Below are 18,855 nucleotides of genomic sequence, written 5' to 3' on the forward strand. Positions count from 1 at the left end.
TGCGCTGGTGAATGTCAGGAGACTTGTAAGGGGGCTGGTTATTGAGCTGTAGCCATGGATGAACCGTCTCTAAAAGTTGGCGTAGCCAAGGTAACGCTGCAGTTCTTTGATGGTAGATGGTGTGGGCCAGTTCCGGATGATTTCAATCTTCCATCTGGATACCTGTGTCGCTGATGTTATAACCAAGGAACTGCACTGAGGGTTGGTGGAAGGAGCACTTCTCAGCCTTGAGGAACAGATGGAATTCCCTCAGGCATTTCAGGACCTCTGCAATGTGGTGGCGATGGTCGGCCATGCTCCGGGAGTAAATAAGGATATCATCTATGTAGACGAGGACTGACCGGTGGCACCTCATGCATGAAGTCCTGGAATACAGAGGGGGCATTTACCAGACCATATGGCATGACCAGATGCTCATAATTTCCAGTATGGGTTACAATGGCGGTCTTCCACTCGTCCTCCTCACGTATCCAGATGAGGTTGTAGGCGCTGCGGAGGTCCAACTTGGTAAACATCATGGCTCCACGGAGGTGTTCAAGCGCCGCTGGGACAAGGGGAAGTGGATATCGGAATTTGACGGTGATTTTATTAAGAGTGCTGTAATCCATACAAGTCCACTAGCCTCCGTCCTTGTCCACGAAGAAGAAACTCGAAGCAGCAGGGGACGTAGAAAGGCGGATGTAGCCTTGTTGGAGGGCCTCTTCTATATACTCCTCCATGGCCTTCTGTTCGGGAAGTGACAGGGGATAGATCTTCCCGTGGGGCACTGGCTCACCCGGAATCAGGTCGAAGGCGCAGTCCCATGGCAGCTGAGAGGCTCTCTGTGGGTAGAAAACATCACTGAAGGGGAGACTTGGTATAAACTATAGATATAGTGGTATAGCAGGTTGGGATGTCGAGCGACTGCTTCTCGACAGAACTTTCGATGGAGTTGGAGTTCAACAGTGGAACAGGGTGAGGAATCGGAAGGAAGCAGTCGGGGAAACACTTCCTGCCCCACTTCAGGACTTTGCCGGTCTTCCATGAGATGATGGGATCATGCCACGGGCCCCCTAAGATCACCTCAGCGGTGGAATTCTCCAGAACCAGGAGATGGAGGGATTCTACATGGAGTCGACCAACCTGTAGCTTGATGGGATCGCCGCTATTTCGAACATGTTTACGGTAAGGTGGTCGTCCAGCCACCGACTTGACCTGGTAGATAGTCTGAGTAGCGGTCGTCTTGAGGTTGAGTTGGTGGCAGAAGCTTCCGGAGATGAAATCCCCGACTGAGCCAGAAACGAGGAGGGCATGAACTGGGAGAGATACATTTGGAGCAGTAAGGTAGTGAGATTTTAAATTCGTGATTGGATTCTTCAATACACTCACCATTGGACATGGAGGACGGATGGGGCATGCGGAGATGATATGCCCCCCAGCACCACAATACAGGCAAAGCCCCTGATTCAGCCGCGTCTGCCGCTCCGTAAACGGTAGTCATGTAGAGTCAACTTGCAAAGGTTCAATGCCTGGTTCTGGAGTTCTGAGGTGCTCTGGCTGGCGGAGGAAGATAGATGGCATTTGACCCTGGTGCTCTTCAAGACAAGACTGCATATGAAATGTTGAATGCCGATGGCATTGTATGCAGCGAGATGCAGCCGCACTCAGCTATCCAATCCCTGCCGATAGGTGGTGAGGAGCTAGCACTCATTCCAGCCGCTGGCGGCCACGAGGGTTCTAAACTTGAAAGCATAATCATTTATTGACATATTCCCTTGACGGATATGATAAAGTTGCTCACCTACTGATGGATCTCCAAAGGGTTTGCCGATAACTTCACGAAAGTGTGTGACAAAATCATTCAGAGACTGGGTTATAGCACTGGATTGGTTTTGGCCCATTGCTGCATCTCCAGGGTCAACGAACATTGCAGGAGAAATCCATTGTGGTGACGGCTGGTGTGATCGGATCAGTGTCGCCCTGGAGCAGTTCCGGGGAGCTCATGATGTTGTCTGTCGGTATTGGTCCGGTCTACTGTTACGGAATCAGACTCAAGAGAAGGAGATGGAAGTTAACAAGGAGTTTATTTAGACAACAACAGAGCGGGAGAACTGATGGCAGGTAAGTGCAATGATGATTTGGAGAAGAGGATGCTGGCAGTGAATAGTATGTTTCTTCTTACAGGAGTGATGACGGGTAGATGATGCAGAGGATGGCTGGAACTCAGAACAACAGGAGACTTGAAAACACAGAGAAGAATGGAGACAAGACGCTGGAGTGGAGACTGGAGAAGGATCGCTGGAGATGTCAGGTAGATCGTTTGCTAAGGCAAAGTAAGTAGTCCTCATCATACAAACGAGACCGGACAATGAACTGTGGTGAAGAGTGGGATTAAATAGTGTCAGTGATGAGGGTGGGGATGAGATGCAGGTGTGTGTGATTAGAACTCTGGTGAGTGAGTGTGTTGTGATTGGCTGGTAAGAGAGCCTGGCAGATCTGTAACACCTACTCCATGTCCAACACATTTATAAGGGTTCAATCACCAATGGATATTGTGTTTGTACTGATTTTATTCTTCTTCTTCTGCTTCTTCTTTTTCTTCTCTTTTTTTCTGTGTATGGACGTCAGAGACCGTAAATCGTAGAGAACCCAAACTTGGCAGGATTGTCTCAAACGTGCAGATCTACTCAGACGCACAAACATCTGGTGCATTGAATCAATTTGCGTTTAGGAACCCTAAGCTCTAAAAACAAAATAATTTTTGGGTCAAGCCCTTTAAAATGTATATCTTTAATTTAATTTCCAACTATAAAATTGTTCTGCCATTTTGCATTTTCGCAAGAACCTTTTTCGAACTCACAAATATTGCACACAGCAGCTGTGACAGTGCTGGCAAAAAGTGATAAAACGAATTTGGATTTGTTGAAGTGTTATGAAGATGTATGTGAAGGCTTACACTTGTGTTATGAAGCCATTGCTTGTTTTTTTTTTTTCACAAACTGACCTAATCTCCTGAATGCAACATTGATGCACAAAGAGCACAGGATGTTCTGAGGAGCACACCAGCCATGTCAAAACTGTACGGGGCACTACAACTGAAATTAAAAGTAACATAACTGTATGTTTAGTAATCTATTAATCTTCTTGTGTGAAAACAAAAATGTGTAACAAATTATGTGAAAAATGGCCACATAGTGGCGATATAATAAGCATCTTTATGTTTTTGCTAATTACGCTGATCACTTTGAATGGAAATAAATACTGGTTCATTTGTAAATCTATGGTGCACTTACATTTTATTTTATATAATTAGTTTACAAAGAAATCAGTCAAGATGCCAGCCAAATATAGTGCTGTCCACTTATAATGAAGAGAACATTTTATGTATCTTTCAAGAAAAGATGGACTATGATTGTCTTTGTTGTACATTTTTAAAGATGTCATTAATGTAAAATGCTAAATTAAGTATTAATTTAGTATACAGTAGTGTATATAAATACACTGAAGATGTTGGTTTGATACATTGGTTTTATACTTGTTCATACTTCCGTAGGAGAGAAATGGCACAAACGTCAGCTCACCTATGGCATCATGAACTGTCCGCGGAGTCTCTCTCCCGGTCAGGTGCGTGTGGCGGTGAACGCAGCCTTCCAGCTCTGGAGTAACGTGTCCGGGCTGCTCTTCCAGGAGCTCCAGCAGGGTCCCACCGACATCACGCTCGCTTTCTTTGAAGGGGAACATAATGATGGGACAGGAAATGCATTTGATGGACCAGGTGAAGTTTTCTTTCTTTCTTTCTTTCTTTCTTTCTTTCTTTCTTTCTTTCTTTCTTTCTTTCTTTCTTTCTTTCTTTCTTTCTTTCTTTCTTTCTTTCTTTCTTCCTTCCTTCCTTCCTTCCTTCCTTCCTTCCTTCCTTTCTTTCTTTCTTTCTTTCTTTCTTTCATTCATTCATTCATTCTTTCTTTCTTCCGTTCTTTCTTCCGTTCTCTCTTTCTTTCTTGAAAAGCAGAAACAAGCGATAGAAGCATTGCTTACACACATGTAAAATAACACACTCATCAAACATTAAACACCATATTAATTGCCTTAAGTTACCAAATGAAATGTCAACCTAGTGTTGATGGACGTGATCTACTCCATATATGTTTTAATCAATGTTCAGAAATGCATCAGGAAGAATTTGAACAACAACTTTTTGCTCAATATGTTTCTTCTTTATGAAACTTACCCACATTCAAGTGTTGATAAATAAATAAAAAACAATCTTTAACACTTTATTCTTGTTAGCATGAGATTGGTGTGATAGAATCACTTACCAACCCTATTTTTCCAAAGTTATAAAAAAGACTTTAGATACACAAAGTGCACTCTACTATGAATGGGAGAAAGCAACACACAATATGGCTGAATAAGGCCCGCCTTCGAAATTAAATAGCCAATCGCAAATTAGTAAAGTCATCGCATCACTGCAGCTGTCGCCAGAAGCTCCGGTTGCTTACGACTGCACATGCACATTGGCTGCTCCAGCCTGGAAAATGCAGGGGATTTTTTCCGTCATGATTTCAGCGTTTAGAAACAACATTTATGAGACAGATTTCATTGGTGATTGATTTCAAATATGAAATGTAATCGTGAGCTTGGTGAACAGCTTTGGAGAAAGAGATAAGAGCTGTACTTGTATGACTAAAATAGCTGCCCGAGAGGCGTTTCAAAGATGGCCTGCGAGTGAAATGACTTGCCTTACAGGGACTTTGGTTTGGTCTTTCAACCAGAATTATTTCTTTATTTTTTTAGGTGGCACTCTGGCTCATGCATTTTTCCCATTCCGCGGTGAAGCTCATTTTGATATGTCTGAACGATGGACCCTGAGTGGTCTTAAAGGACACAACCTGTTCCTTGTGACGGCCCATGAAATTGGCCACACTCTGGGTTTGGTTCATTCACCAGTTCGCCATGCGCTCATGTCCCCGTACTATAAGAAGATGGGCTCTGCTGCACTGCTCAGCTGGGATGACATCGCTGCTATACAACAACTCTATGGTAAACAAGCCGCTCTTTTCTTGTTAGAAAGCTGTGCAAGTGTTTATTTTGCAATAGGGCTCTGGTCTTTAGTAACAATGACTTTACAGTGATAGCAAAGCTGGCTATTGTGAGGAAGTTTAAGAATCTGTCAGGGTTTTAGGCTTTTCTTTTAGAAAATATGTGCAACTTAGATGGTGTAAAATACCTCTATGTCTTCCTCTGAGAAGTTAAGTCACCTTTATTTTATATAGCGCTTTATACAATACAGCTTGTTTCAAAGCAACTCCATAAGCAGGAAAATCCATGATTAAACCATCAAATATGAGATAAAATCATTTTCTGCTGTAAAAAGACAATAGTGAAATTATTCAGTCATTTCATTGTTGATTCAGTTCAGTTAAAAAAATTGTGCAGTCAAATCAATAATATTACTGAATAATAAGTGTATTTTAACCTGCAACTAAGCAAGTCGAAGGCAAGGCAACCCATGCCTTCAATCCATGAAACCCAAACTCAATCAGAAATGGGCAACAGTATGAACAGCAACAGCAAATGATCTTAGAAAGTCTTAATCACATTTTTTGGCTACAGAAGACAGAATAATCATTTGAAAAATACCTTCACAGAAAAAAGAAACATTCAGTTCAGCATTTCTTAACACATCTCATCTCTACAACCTATAAAAAAACATTTTTAGGTGAACGGATCTCAAAAACAATTTATATGTTGCATGGATTCTATTTTAGGATCATATTCTAGGATTGTTTGTATTACAACATTATTTTCATGACAATTAATTAACACAAGCAAAATGCCATACTTTTTATTGTTAAGGGAAGAAATAACAATATTATTAAAATTGTTATATATACATCATGATAGTGTTTTAGTACTGAACTTTATTTGTTAATTTTAATTAAAAAAATATTGTTGTGTGATATTAATTACTGAAGATCATTACAGCAATGAGAAAAGGATTGTCCTTTTTTCTGTTGATTTTGGGAGCCTTCTTGAGATTTACCCAAAAACACATTTGTAAACGTACCAGTTCCTCATATCATGTAACACTGATATTTTCACACAAGCAGTCTTTACCTAGAGAGTCAATTTATACAGCTAATTTTGCTAGGCTGTAGTGAAACAGACAGAGCTATTTACACTGAAAGATAGTAAGACAAACACAACTATAGTTCCGTGCCGGTGAAACTGTCAGCTGTTTCTCAAGCATGTGTCAGGCAGGTTTACACACGCCACAGTGTTTTCAGGAGAAAACCTTCAACCATCCATCTTCAGTGCGTGAGAAGGGTCTCATACCAACACCACCCTCCCTCAGCGTCCTGATCATAACTGAAGAATCCATTCCAAGAGTTTGCCAGGATCTTGCTTTAAGCCTTCCAGGAAAAAATCAGATGCCAAATTAATGTACACACACACACACACACACACGCAGGTGCCAGCACTACACTATATTAATATATTCCTCAGTATATCCAACGCATTCTCATCCTTTGGCGTCATATAGGTGACGCCATATGACATTTCGTCGAAATCTTACGCACATGGCATCCTTTAGCGTCAATATAACACGCACTGTTATGGGTAGGTTTAGGTCTGGGGTAGGGTACGGTTATGACGCCTTGGGATCTGCGTCTCATATTCACGCTAAACGATGCCATGTGCGTCGGATTTAGACGAGCGTCACCTGTATGACGCCTTGGGTTCTGCGTCTCATATTGATGCTAAAGGATGCCATGTGCGTAAGATTTCAACGAAATGTCCAAAGCGTCACATGTATGACGCCAAAGGATGAGAACGGGCTGGTATATCATTCATCTTAAAGCAGTAGGAGGCCAACATGAGTCCATCACAAAACTCATTTTTTAAGATATCATCTGCTGCCTACAAAAATGTATGTGTCGGTGTCATATATGTGTGGGTCACCCACATGGGTGGGAAGTATTGTAGGATTGCATACCTCCACCACAATCACAGATTTTTTGCCATAGATATCAGATTTTTTTATTTTTTATTCCAGACAAGCTGAATTTCATGCATTCAATTTAATGCAATCTTTTGGTAACGCTTTATTTCGATGGTCCACTTTAGACATTCTACTTATAAGTAATAATACTATCTAGAGTTAGTTGAGATGTAGTTGCAAAGTTACTTAGTTAGTAGAATGTCTAATGTGGACCACCGAAATAAATTGTTACCAATTTTTTTATTAAATGAACATTTCATTTGAGTCCACTAACCAGAGACGTTCCCTTTCGAGAGTGGTCACTTCAGAATCCCGTCAGCTTGGCGCTGCGGGAACACTGAACCCTGGCGCCGACACCGGCCATAGACCTCATGATGCACTGACTATACTGCTTTGCCAACGCTATGTCCCTCTGCGCTTGCTCTACGCGACTGTTATCTAGCCATGCCTCAGCCCCTTGCATAGAGCTTGAGCCAGCTATGAATCCAGAGAACCATCGTCGCTGTAAGGCTGCCTTTTGTATTCAGAACGTAGTTGCCTTTGAGCAATTACTGTTCTGTTGTGCGGTGTGACAGCTGTAAGACAGGTTCACCATCAGAGAAATTCCCCCTTTTGCACCCGCATGTTCTGGCTGTGCAGGGGAAGATGGCTGAGTAGCCATTGGAGAGTCTGAAAGGCTTCGTGGCCACGCTCCTCTCCGGCGCGTGTTTTAACTAGGTCGTATAGACCGATGTGCAGTACCACTGCTTGCACTATTAGCTACTGAATATGTAGCTGATGCATTCATGACACAGCCTTCTGTTTTCCATTGTTTTCTAAGGGCGCTACGCCTGTAGCTATCGTAAGAGCTGGTTTAATGTCTATGCACCGCTACGCTGTTGCTTATTATTCCACGCTCTGCATTTCATCAGTCCAGCGTTGATCGACTGTGCGTAGTTGGGTCTGACCTTCTGCCAGCTTGATGTCTGGTGTTTCAACTAGGTCTGTTTTTTACCCGACCGAAATGAACGCTCATCAAAGGAACGAACTATGTGTACATTCATGAATGTAGAATATCCCCTCTACTTGAGTGGAGCGTGCGTTCTGGATGATCGACTGATCATAGTCCATTCAGAGAGTGTATTAATCCATCTCATCTTCTGCTTCCCAGAGAAGTAGAACTGGGCCTTGTTGTGATGCGAGCTTTTATTTCACAGGGGCGCTCACAGTTTGTCACTTTTACCTCCGCTCGTTTGAGCCGAGAAGTTACTCTTTTTAAGGGTCCTCAGGAAGCTCCCAGGCTGATGTTTTGCAATGCTCTTACTGACGAGACTATCAGCCCTCTTATGTTTGTTCTCACGTCCCCCGCTTATTGCGGGCGTCAGGAACAGTTAAAGCCTGTGTGTCAGGTTCATTCCACTGTGCAGTGCACTAAGTCAGAGATGTTTATTGACACATGCTTTCAAGTGGGAGCATTGGGACAGACTCTCACACAGAGTTGGCCAAGGGACTGGATTATATCAGTGTGCCTGAAATATATCTCTTTTTGGCCTCCTGATGGCTGATCGATTGCTCCTGTCTGCCTCGCTGCCTGCTGTGTGTTTGTTTGCTTGCTTCGAGGCTGTAAGCTCCGCCTGAGCCTCGTATTTCTTTATGTTTTGAGCCATCATTTACTATCTAGTTGTTTATACTACTAAATACAGCTTACCCAACATCTCAGATTAACCTTACATCTCTAGCTTCCGTTATTTTTAACACAGCACGCTAGTAACTCGCTAACGTTAGCCTGCTAACGCGCCACCCGTGCGCTCATTTATATATTTATTTTCTCTCGCGCGCCCGCGCCTTTGAGTTCATAAAGTCCAGGTAAGTAAGAAATCAGTTAACAAACACGGTGAGTAATGTCTTCTTGTCCTGTTATTGTCACCTGTGTCACATGTCATATGTTTAGTATAGCCTTCTCCGATGGCAATATAGGATTTATATGTGATAAATGCAAGGAGACAGTCAGGCTGACGGAGAAGATTTCAGAACTAGAGACACGCATCCAAACTTTAATTGAGGATGGTAAGAATGCTAGAGCTTTAGATAGTGTTTTGGATGCGCCTAGCATAGTGAACTCTTTAGATGATTCGGTTCCGGCTGAAGTAGAGCCCGTGCAGCAGGGCAGATGGGTTACCGTGAGAGATCACCGCTCTAGTCGCGGATCAAAGAACCACTCTTCCGTTCCGATTCCCATAACAAATCGATTTGCCCCACTCAGTGAAACACCCACTGAGAATTCTGTTGATTGTGCCCTGGTAATTGGTGATTCGATCACACGGAACGTGAAAATAGAGACACCAGCCACCATAGTCACATGTTTGCCGGGAGCCAGAGCGCCTGACATCAAAGCAAATTTAAAAGTGCTGGCTAATGCTAATCGTAAATTCTCTAAGATCATTATTCATGTCGGCACTAATGATGTTCGACTCCGCCAGTCGGAGATCACCAAAATTAATATTAAAGAGGTGTGTGAACTCGCAAGTACGATGTCAGGCACTGTAATTTGCTCTGGCCCCCTTCCTGTACGCAGGAGTGATGAGATAGTTAGCCGATTGGCCTCACTGAATGGTTGGCTGTCGAAGTGGTGTCCACTGAATAATATAAAATTCATAGACAATTGGAAAAGTTTTTGGGGCAAGCCTGATCTGTTGAAAAGAGATGGTATCCATCCCTCCTGGGCTGGTGCTGCTCTTCTCTCTAGTAATTTGGCTCATAGTCTTAGAGATAAAACATGACAATCTGGGGCTCAGGTCAGGAAGCAGACAGACTGGCTAAACCGACCGTCTGCTAGCGGCCTCACGTCACCAAGGTCAGATAAATCCCATCACATAGAGCCTCTTTCACCTAGATATCATCATATAGAGACTGTGTCTGTTCCCCGAATTTGGAAATCCAAAAAACGTCAGGTTAAAAATTTAATTGATGTTCAACAAATAAAAAACAGAATACAGATGAGCAAATGATAAAGCTTGGGTTGCTGAATATTCGATCCCTTACTTCAAAATCTCTCATAGTTAATGATATGATTTCAGATTATAATCTTGATATGCTGTGTTTGACAGAAACCTGGCTAAAACCAAACGATTACATTATTTTAAATGAGTCAACCCCACAAGATTACAGTTATAAAAATGAACCTCGTCTGAAAGGCAAAGGGGGAGGTGTTGCTGTAATTTATAGTAATATTTTCAAAACCACTAAGAAATGTAGCTTTAAATATACTTCTTTTGAAGTATTGGTGCTTAATGTAAAAATATATAGTGTAATCGATAAATCACATTTGAGAATTATGCTGGCTACTGTATACAGGCCACCAGGGCACCATAAAGATTTTATCAAAGTATTTGCGGACTTTCTATCAGATTTAGTATTGGCTGCAGATAAAGTACTAATTGTAGGTGATTTTAATATACATGTAGATAATGAAAAAGATGCTTTGGGATTGGCATTTAAAGACATTGTAAACTCAATTGGAGTTAGACAACACGTGTCAGGACCTACTCATTGTCGTAATCATACTCTAGATCTAATATTATCACATGGAATAGATATTGATGCCGTTGAAATTCTGCAGCAGAGCGATGACATCTCAGATCATTATCTAGTCTCATGTAAATTACATTTAGCCAAGGCTGCAAAGCCGACTCCGTGTTATAAATACGTTAGACCTATAACTTCTGCCACTAAAGATTGCTTTATCAATAATCTTCCTAATCAGTTTCATCATCTCAGCATCCCGGATAGCTTAGAAGAACTTGATATTGCAACAGAAACGTTTAACTCTCTCTTTTCCAGCACTTTAGACGCAGTTGCTCCGTTGCGCTTAAAGAAGATTAAAGAAAATAGTCCAATGCCGTGGTACAGCGAGCACACTCAGGCCCTTAAGAGAGCAGCCAGAAAAATGGAGCGCAACTGGAAGAAAACTAAACTAGAGGTATTTCGGATTTCGTGGAAAGAGAGCTCGATTGCTTACAGAGAGGCTTTAAAAGCTGCTAGATCTGCTTATTTTTCAAACCTATTAGAAGAAAATAAACATAATCCTAGGTATTTATTTGAAACAGTGGCTAAACTAACGAAAAAGAAAGCTTCAAGCTCAGAAGTGTCAAAGCAACACAGCAGTGATGACTTAATGAACTTCTTCACTTATAAGATTGATAATATCAGGGACAAAATTATAACTATGCAACCGTCTACCACAGTATCGCATCAGGAAGTGCATTGTAGTCTCCCTGAGGAAAAATTTGATTTATTTGTTGCTATAGGAGAAGAAGAATTCTGCAAACTCGTTAATTCATCTAAATCGACAACTTGTATGTTAGATCCTATACCGACTAAGCTACTGAAAGAGATGTTTCCAGAGGTCATATATCCTCTTCTTAATATCATTAATTCATCTTTGTCTCTAGGATACGTACCAAAAACCTTTAAACTGGCTATGATAAAACCGCTTGTTAAAAAACCACAACTTGATCCTACAGAATTAGTCAATTACAGGCCGATCTCGAATCTGCCTTTTCTGTCAAAGATATTAGAAAAAGCAGTATCTTCACAACTATGTTCCTTTCTAGAAAGAAATGATATCTGCGAGGATTTTCAGTCCGGATTTAGACCGTACCATAGCACTGAGACAGCTCTCATTAGAGTCACAAATGATTTGCTCTTATCATCCGATCGTGGTTGTATCTCTCTATTAGTGTTACTCGATCTTAGTGCTGCATTTGACACCATTGACCACAACATTCTTTTAAATAGACTAGAAAACTATGTTGGCATTAGTGGAATTGCATTAGCATGGTTTAAATCATACTTAACTGACCGTTATCAGTTTGTAGCAGTAAATGAAGAGATGTCTTATCGATCACAAGTTCAGTATGGCGTACCACAAGGCTCAGTACTAGGACCGCTGCTGTTCACTCTGTACATGCTACCATTAGGAGATATCATTAGGAAACATGGAGTTAGCTTTCACTGTTATGCCGATGATACTCAGCTGTATATTTCTTCAAAACCGAACGAAACTTACCAATTCACAAAATTAACGGAATGCATAGCTAATATAAAAAATTGGATGACTAGTAATTTCCTACTACTAAATTCTGAAAAGACAGAGATTCTAATTATTGGACAAAAAACTTCCACACGTAATAACCCAGAATACTGTCTAACACTTAATGGCTGCTCTGTCAAGTCTTCGTCGTCGGTTAGGAACCTGGGTGTGCTCTTGATACCAACCTTTCTTTTGAAAGCCACGTGTCTAGTATCTGTAAAACTGAATTTTTCCATCTTAAAAATATATCTAAAATACGCCATATGCTCTCATTGGGAAATGCGGAACAATTAGTCCATGCGTTCATGACCTCAAGGCTAGATTATTGTAATGCTCTACTGGGTGGTTGCCCTGCACGCTTAATAAACAAACTACAGCTAGTTCAAAACGCCGCAGCTCGAGTTCTTACCAGAACCAGGAAATATGACCATATTAGCCCGGTTCTGTCAACACTGCATTGGCTCCCTATTAAACATCGTATAAATTTTAAAATATTGTTGATTACCTACAAAGCACTAAATGGTTTAGCTCCGCAGTACTTGAGTGAGCTTTTAAAGCATTATAGTCCTTCACGTCTATTGCGATCTCAAAATTCCGGCCAGTTGATAATACCTAGAATATCTAAATCGACTGCAGGCGGTAGATCCTTTTCCTATTTAGCACCAAAACTTTGGTACAGTCTTCCTACCATTGTCCGGGAAGCAGACACACTCTGTCAGTTCAAAGCTAGACTAAAAACACATCTCTTTGACCTAGCATACACATAATACATTATAGACTTCTATAAATTCAATGTTAGGCTGCATAGATTAGGTCAGCCGGAACTGGGAACACTTACCTTAAATCTTGATGTACTCGCTACATCATAAGAAGAATGGCATCTACGCTAATATTAGTGTCTTTGTTTATCCAGAGGTTTTCCCGCAGCCTGCCGGATCCAGGCCGTATCCAGATCTGACGAGGGAGTTTTGCCTGGACCCGATGACAATGCAGTGCTGAAGTATCCACTATCCTCTCCCTATGGAGGATCCCTTTCCCACTCTACAGATAAAGCGTTGTGAATTCCGGCTCGCGTACCCCGAAGTGATAAAATAAAACAAAATTCTGTATCAAAATTTATAGGCAAGAAAAGTAGTTTGTTTAGGCTGGGTTGTATGAATTACAAACCTGCGCACATATTTTAAAAAGCACATAACTATAGAATTCTGAATGTGCATGTGAACGCCGTCAGCGTTAATCACAGGTTCGCGTTTAAAGTCTGATCATTTCGACGGAGGTGAATCAATCAAAGTTAACTTTAGCTGGAAGTAACATTATTCAAGAACCGCTATAACGCCAAAACAATCTGTTACCTTAAATGATATGTTTATCTCTGTAAAGCTGCTTTGAAACAATCCATTGTTAAAAGCGCTATATAAATGAAGATGACTTGGTCAGACAGCCCCTGTCAGGGGCCTTGTCTGTGAAAGAGTACTTGGACGGCGACTGTATGGCCTCCCTGTTTTAAGCAAATCTTTCGCCCCTCTACATGGCCGATTCGTGCTGGGCACTCTCAGTTCTGTGATTAAATGTCTCCTTGCTCGCATCGCCATGTTGCCTTGCAAGAGGATTATATCTACAACTCAAACTGATTTTGTGGCAATTGTCAAACAGGTCATGTGACTATTATGACAGGTTGTTTACACCGCTGCTAGTGGTGTTCAACTAGGTTGTTTAGCCGTTCGCAGTATGTTGTTACAGGCGCGCACACACTGCTGCCTTCTGTGCGAATGGTCACCCTCGCGGGTTATATCTATGCGCACTGCTGTTGTGCACATTCATGGTGTAAAAGCACTGACAAGGAATCTGTCATCATTTATGGTTTCTTCCACACAGTAGTAACCTTTGCGGAAAACCTATGCCAGGCACCTTGCATATTTCTATAGCCTATACGGTGTTTATAACCTGGATGTTCCTTGCAATCCATGTATTGTCCGTAATGGTACCAGTACTTCTGTTGCCTTTGGGTTTCATCTGCATGGTGTTACCATGCTTGTATTATGTTCATGACAGCACCGGCATCACTGCTGCAGCGGACATCAGTACTAGGCGTTGGCCCGACCTCCGCCACTATACGCTCTGCGATGTGTTTGCAGTGTCCCATGCTTGTGCAACTTACTCTTATAGCCGCTATGCTGCTGAGCTTATAGGTCTCTGTTGTATGGAGTTCTTTTAGCTAGGTCAACAGCTTGGCTTGCTGCCGATCTGGACCTTCACTATCAACAGGGCGGGATTTTATAGGTCCCCATAGCAGTGTCGAGAGACAGACTCTCCGGTTACCTAACGTAACCTCGGTTCCCTGAGAGGGGGGAACGATACACTGCGTGCGCTGCCGTGTTACAAATCTCAGAGTCTTTGTCGTCCATGCTCTGCTCTGCTTCAGTCAAAGATTCTGAGGCAATGGCACTCAGCACCGCCCAATAGTGCGGGGGAGCCCACCTCTATTTTGAGCGTTTGAACGCCACTGGCAGGTGATTTCATAAGGTTTCAGTAGATTCAAAGAAGGAGGGATAACCACCTAACGGTAAATACTTTAGATTAATGATTAGACTTTGGGTGATATCTGGATTTTAAGCCTTTTTACAATGGTATTACCTGATCACCTTTTATTTTAACTTCCTTTGCAAACAATGTGTTTTTCTTAAAAATTGAGTGACAGAGAAATCTACCATTAAGTCAAGGGTCAAAAGCCCAACCAAAGCAAACACCGATTTCCATAATGGTGACTTCAAACAAAACATTTTCAATAAAACATCATCTAAACCTCTGTTAATTCTCAATAAGAACTTTTGTGGAAGTGTGACAGAAATAAAGTCAATCTGTGGCCGCGAGGTCCGTTGAACTCTGTTGGTAACAACAGAACTTGTGACCATAGTTGCTTTTGAAGAAAAGCTCCCCTGGTTAGAAATAGGTGAAGCTGGTGTAGCGAATCAGCTCAAAGGGAAAATATGTATAATAAATTACAACAAATTATAATTACTTATAAATATTGGGGTTAGTTTCAGAATTGACTGTAGCAGAATTGTATTACAATTATTTAATCAGTTCGTCCACTAAACAGACAGCATAACCGTTTAAGTGTCTTGGATTTGTGAGCGGCAAACACCAAGACAATAAAGCATGGATGTAACAATTTAATAAATGAAACTATGGGTAGGCTACATACACTCTTAAAAATAAAGGTGCCAGGAAGAACCAAAAAGGGGGTTTCACAGCGGTGCCATAGAAGAACCTTTTTTGGTTCCCCAAAGAACCTTTCACTGAAAGGTTCCTTGAAGAACCATTCTCAAAGGTTCTTTAAAGAACCTATAACAGTTCTTCATGTCACTTTATTAGGTTCTTTGTAGAACCTTTTATGAAAAGGTTTTTTGACACCCATAGTAAACAAACATCACTAAGCAAAATGATGTCCAAAAGACGTCTTTTCAACGTCTTTGTCACAAAAGTCGGACGTTGAAAAGACGTCCACTGAGGAGCACGTGTTCTGCACGTCCGATATAGACGTTCATGGACCCTCTTCATACAAGTTTAAAAACTAGTTCAAATGTGGTCATTGTGGACATATTTTTTGTACATCATTTATGGTCTCATTTAGACATAATTACTTTGACTATTGCTGTCAGATAATCTTAGTGTGAGAATTAGCAGAGGTTTAGATGTTGATATTTGTTTCATTTGAAGTGTCACCATTGTGGTGATCAGCGTTTGCTTTAGTTGGGCTCTTGGTCCCCTTTCTTTTTACTTTAGCTTTTCTTTGGTTGCTGTAACTATGTGTTTGAATAACACAATTGTTGTGGCAGAGAAACCCAAGATAAAGTAGGATCAGGTGTTATCAGCTCATTGTTGATGATGACATAATCATCACAAAAAAGCAACAAATGTTAGTTTGAAATTGTTTTATTTGGCATTCATAACCACCAATCTTATGAAACGGCAATATTGGTGCCAATAGAATAAAACATATTTTGAAAGTATAAAAAGCATGTGCACATGTTCTAAGCAAATGTATCATGTAGTCACACACAGACATCAAGATTTTGGATATGATTCATAACAACGGTGACAATGAAAACAAAAATTCTTGGGAATCAATGATGAGTTTTGAACTATGAAAGCTACCCATCATGCATTGCAGCATGACAATAATTTTTTTATTGTCACCATTGTTGTGAATCATATGCAAAATCTTGATGTCTGTGTGACAAGATGATACATTTGCTCTAAACATTGTATGCACATAATTTTTATCCACCTCTAAATAAGTTATATAAACACTATTGGTACCAATATTGCAGTTCCAAAAGATATAGGCGACTAGAAATGCCAAAGTATCTGACAACATTAGATACTTGTTTTGTGATGATTTCATCATCATCAAAATGAAGCTGATAACACCTGGTCTTACATATTCTTGGCCTTCTTTGCAACATCAATTGTGTTATACAAACACATAGTTACAACAGCCAAAGAAAAGCTAAAGTAAAAATAAAGGGGACCAAGAGCCCAACTAAAGCAAACGCTGATCACCACAATGGTGACACTTCAAATGAAACAAATATCAACATCTAAACCTCTGCTAATTCTCACTAAGATCATCTGACAGCAATAGTCAAAGTAATTATGTATAAATGAGACCATAAATGATGTAAAAAAATATGTCCACAATGACCACATTTGAACTAGTTTTTAAACTTGTACGAAGAGGGTCCATGAACGTCTATATCGGACGTGCAGAACACGTGCTCCTCAGTGGACGTCTTTTCAACGTCCGACTTTTGTGACAAAGACGTTGAAAAGACGTCTACTAGGCCGCTGTACGTGAGCTGTATCGTTCAGTTTCGTTCCGACTAACGGGGCACTACATTTTCTTTTGCTCAATATGTTCAACGTTAATAAAAGGTATCCAAGCAAAAAGTTCTCCACGCATTATCCTGCAGTTAATGAGAAAAGTGTAATTTATTGGCGCACTATATTGACTGCGTATTGAGACATATAAAACTGTTTAGCTAGATTTTCAACCAATCAGCATCGAAAATGTAAGTAGGTCACAGCCAAAATCAAGCTAATATCACTACGCACATGTAAACATTGAGGAGGACGTAAGCAGCGCATCTTCATCTGATAGCGGCGATCAAGCTCGATTAACACCCGTAAAGTGTATTCTTCATGTCGGAAAAGATGGCGGGAAGGTCCGCAGCCCTTTACTGAACTCCGATGGGAACAAATCAAGCAATGTGCGAAGGAATGGCTCAAAACGTCGGACACTACGGAGCTAGCTATCCCATGCTGCAGGTAAGTTACTTTCATAACATATCAATATTTGTTCATTATCTTTGAGTGATGCTAATTTACAAACTTCCCGATCAGAATCCCGATAAAAACATCGACACGATGAGAGACGTTGTCCTCCGTTGGTTGATCTGTTATCTGGGTGAAAAATAGGATAACCTCATCCATGAGTACAATGTAAGTGACAAGAATTATTCTATATATTTATGGTGTTTTGAGAAATGTATTTGTACATCGTTTTTATTTATAAAAATAGAAAGGCAACTTAAACAATAATCTTTTTTCTAATTAAATTATATAAAGCTAATGTGAAAATATTTAACACAAAATAGATTTTTGTCAGCCACTTATATGAAAAAAGGTAACACTTTATTTTGATGGTCCACTTTAGACATTCTACTGACTATAAGTAACTGCAACTACATGTTAACTTACTCTATTAACCCTAACCTAGCAGTCTACTAATACTCTGTGTTAGTTGACATGTTACTATACAGTTAGTAGAATGTCTAGAGGACCAGCGAAATTTAATTTCCCCCTCTACAATAGTGTCACCAAATGTAATTTTAAATTTATTTAATTTTTTCTTCCTGAATACACCCTCTGTCATTGGTGAAACTGTACTTATGTTATTGTGACAGTCTTTGTGGTCCGCAAAGTGGTGGTCTTTGTGGTTTCAGTGATTACAAAGAAAATAAACTATAATGGTGTCTTAGCATTTTAAGCTGTTATAAGAAATTTTTACAACCGTACACAAATCAAGTTTATAATTATGGACAGACTTATAATGAGACAGACGAGATAAAAATACTTCTTTAATGTTTGTTTTACAGTGTGACAATGGAGATATCCTGTAGCACATAATGAAAATTGCCATCTGCAAGAGGGATTCTCAGGAGGATTTCAGCATCATCTTGGAGGGGATGCAAGTCATGGCTGGCTTGGAAAATCTGGCAAGAGCCTGTGCTGTTCTTCTTGGACTCACGTATGCACTAAACCTCACCTACCCGAAAGAACTGAGGCACACTTTTGAGGCCTTTCAGAAGCTCTTCTTGGAACTGGATGTTTGCAAGTTTTCCCCGAAATTACTAACACTTAAAAACAAACTCATGACTTAGATTGAGACAATGCATTATGACCAAGTTCTGGTGGAAAAAAAAACTGTATTGATTGATGAACGTTTAATATTGTTCTACAAGCTTTCAGCAAGTACAAATTATTTGTTTTGCTACAAGTTAATCACAAGTTTTAGTCAAGAATGTGACTTTTCCAACAGCAATTTGTATGCACATGTTTTTGTGTAACAAAATTATTTTTCTCAATGACATGGAAAATGTTAGCATTATTTTGCTTTTATTTTTCATATCTTAAAACTGCTGTCTTACATTTTATATAGATTTGTTTTTTTTGTGCAAAAAAAATACAGAATAAAAGCATGTTTGATAACAAAAAGTGCATTATGAAGTCATTATTA

The 18,855-nt window shown here is 40.5% G+C and overlaps 1 protein-coding gene across 1 annotated transcript in view; it reads left to right on the top strand.

The window, feature by feature from the left end:
- mmp28 (matrix metallopeptidase 28) overlaps nucleotides 1-18,855 on the top strand; it is a 42,040-nt gene that overhangs the window by 11,849 nt on the left and 11,336 nt on the right. Inside the window, exons 4-5 of the mRNA XM_056270815.1 lie at nucleotides 3,533-3,754; nucleotides 4,774-5,019. Of these exons, the coding sequence (XP_056126790.1) occupies nucleotides 3,533-3,754; nucleotides 4,774-5,019 (468 nt within the window). The remainder of the gene's footprint in view (nucleotides 1-3,532; nucleotides 3,755-4,773; nucleotides 5,020-18,855) is intronic.

This window comes from Rhinichthys klamathensis, unplaced genomic scaffold (assembly GCF_029890125.1).
Source record: "Rhinichthys klamathensis goyatoka isolate OS25496 unplaced genomic scaffold, OSU_Roscu_1.1 h1tg000014l_1, whole genome shotgun sequence".
Taxonomy (NCBI): Eukaryota; Metazoa; Chordata; class Actinopteri; order Cypriniformes; family Leuciscidae; genus Rhinichthys; species Rhinichthys klamathensis.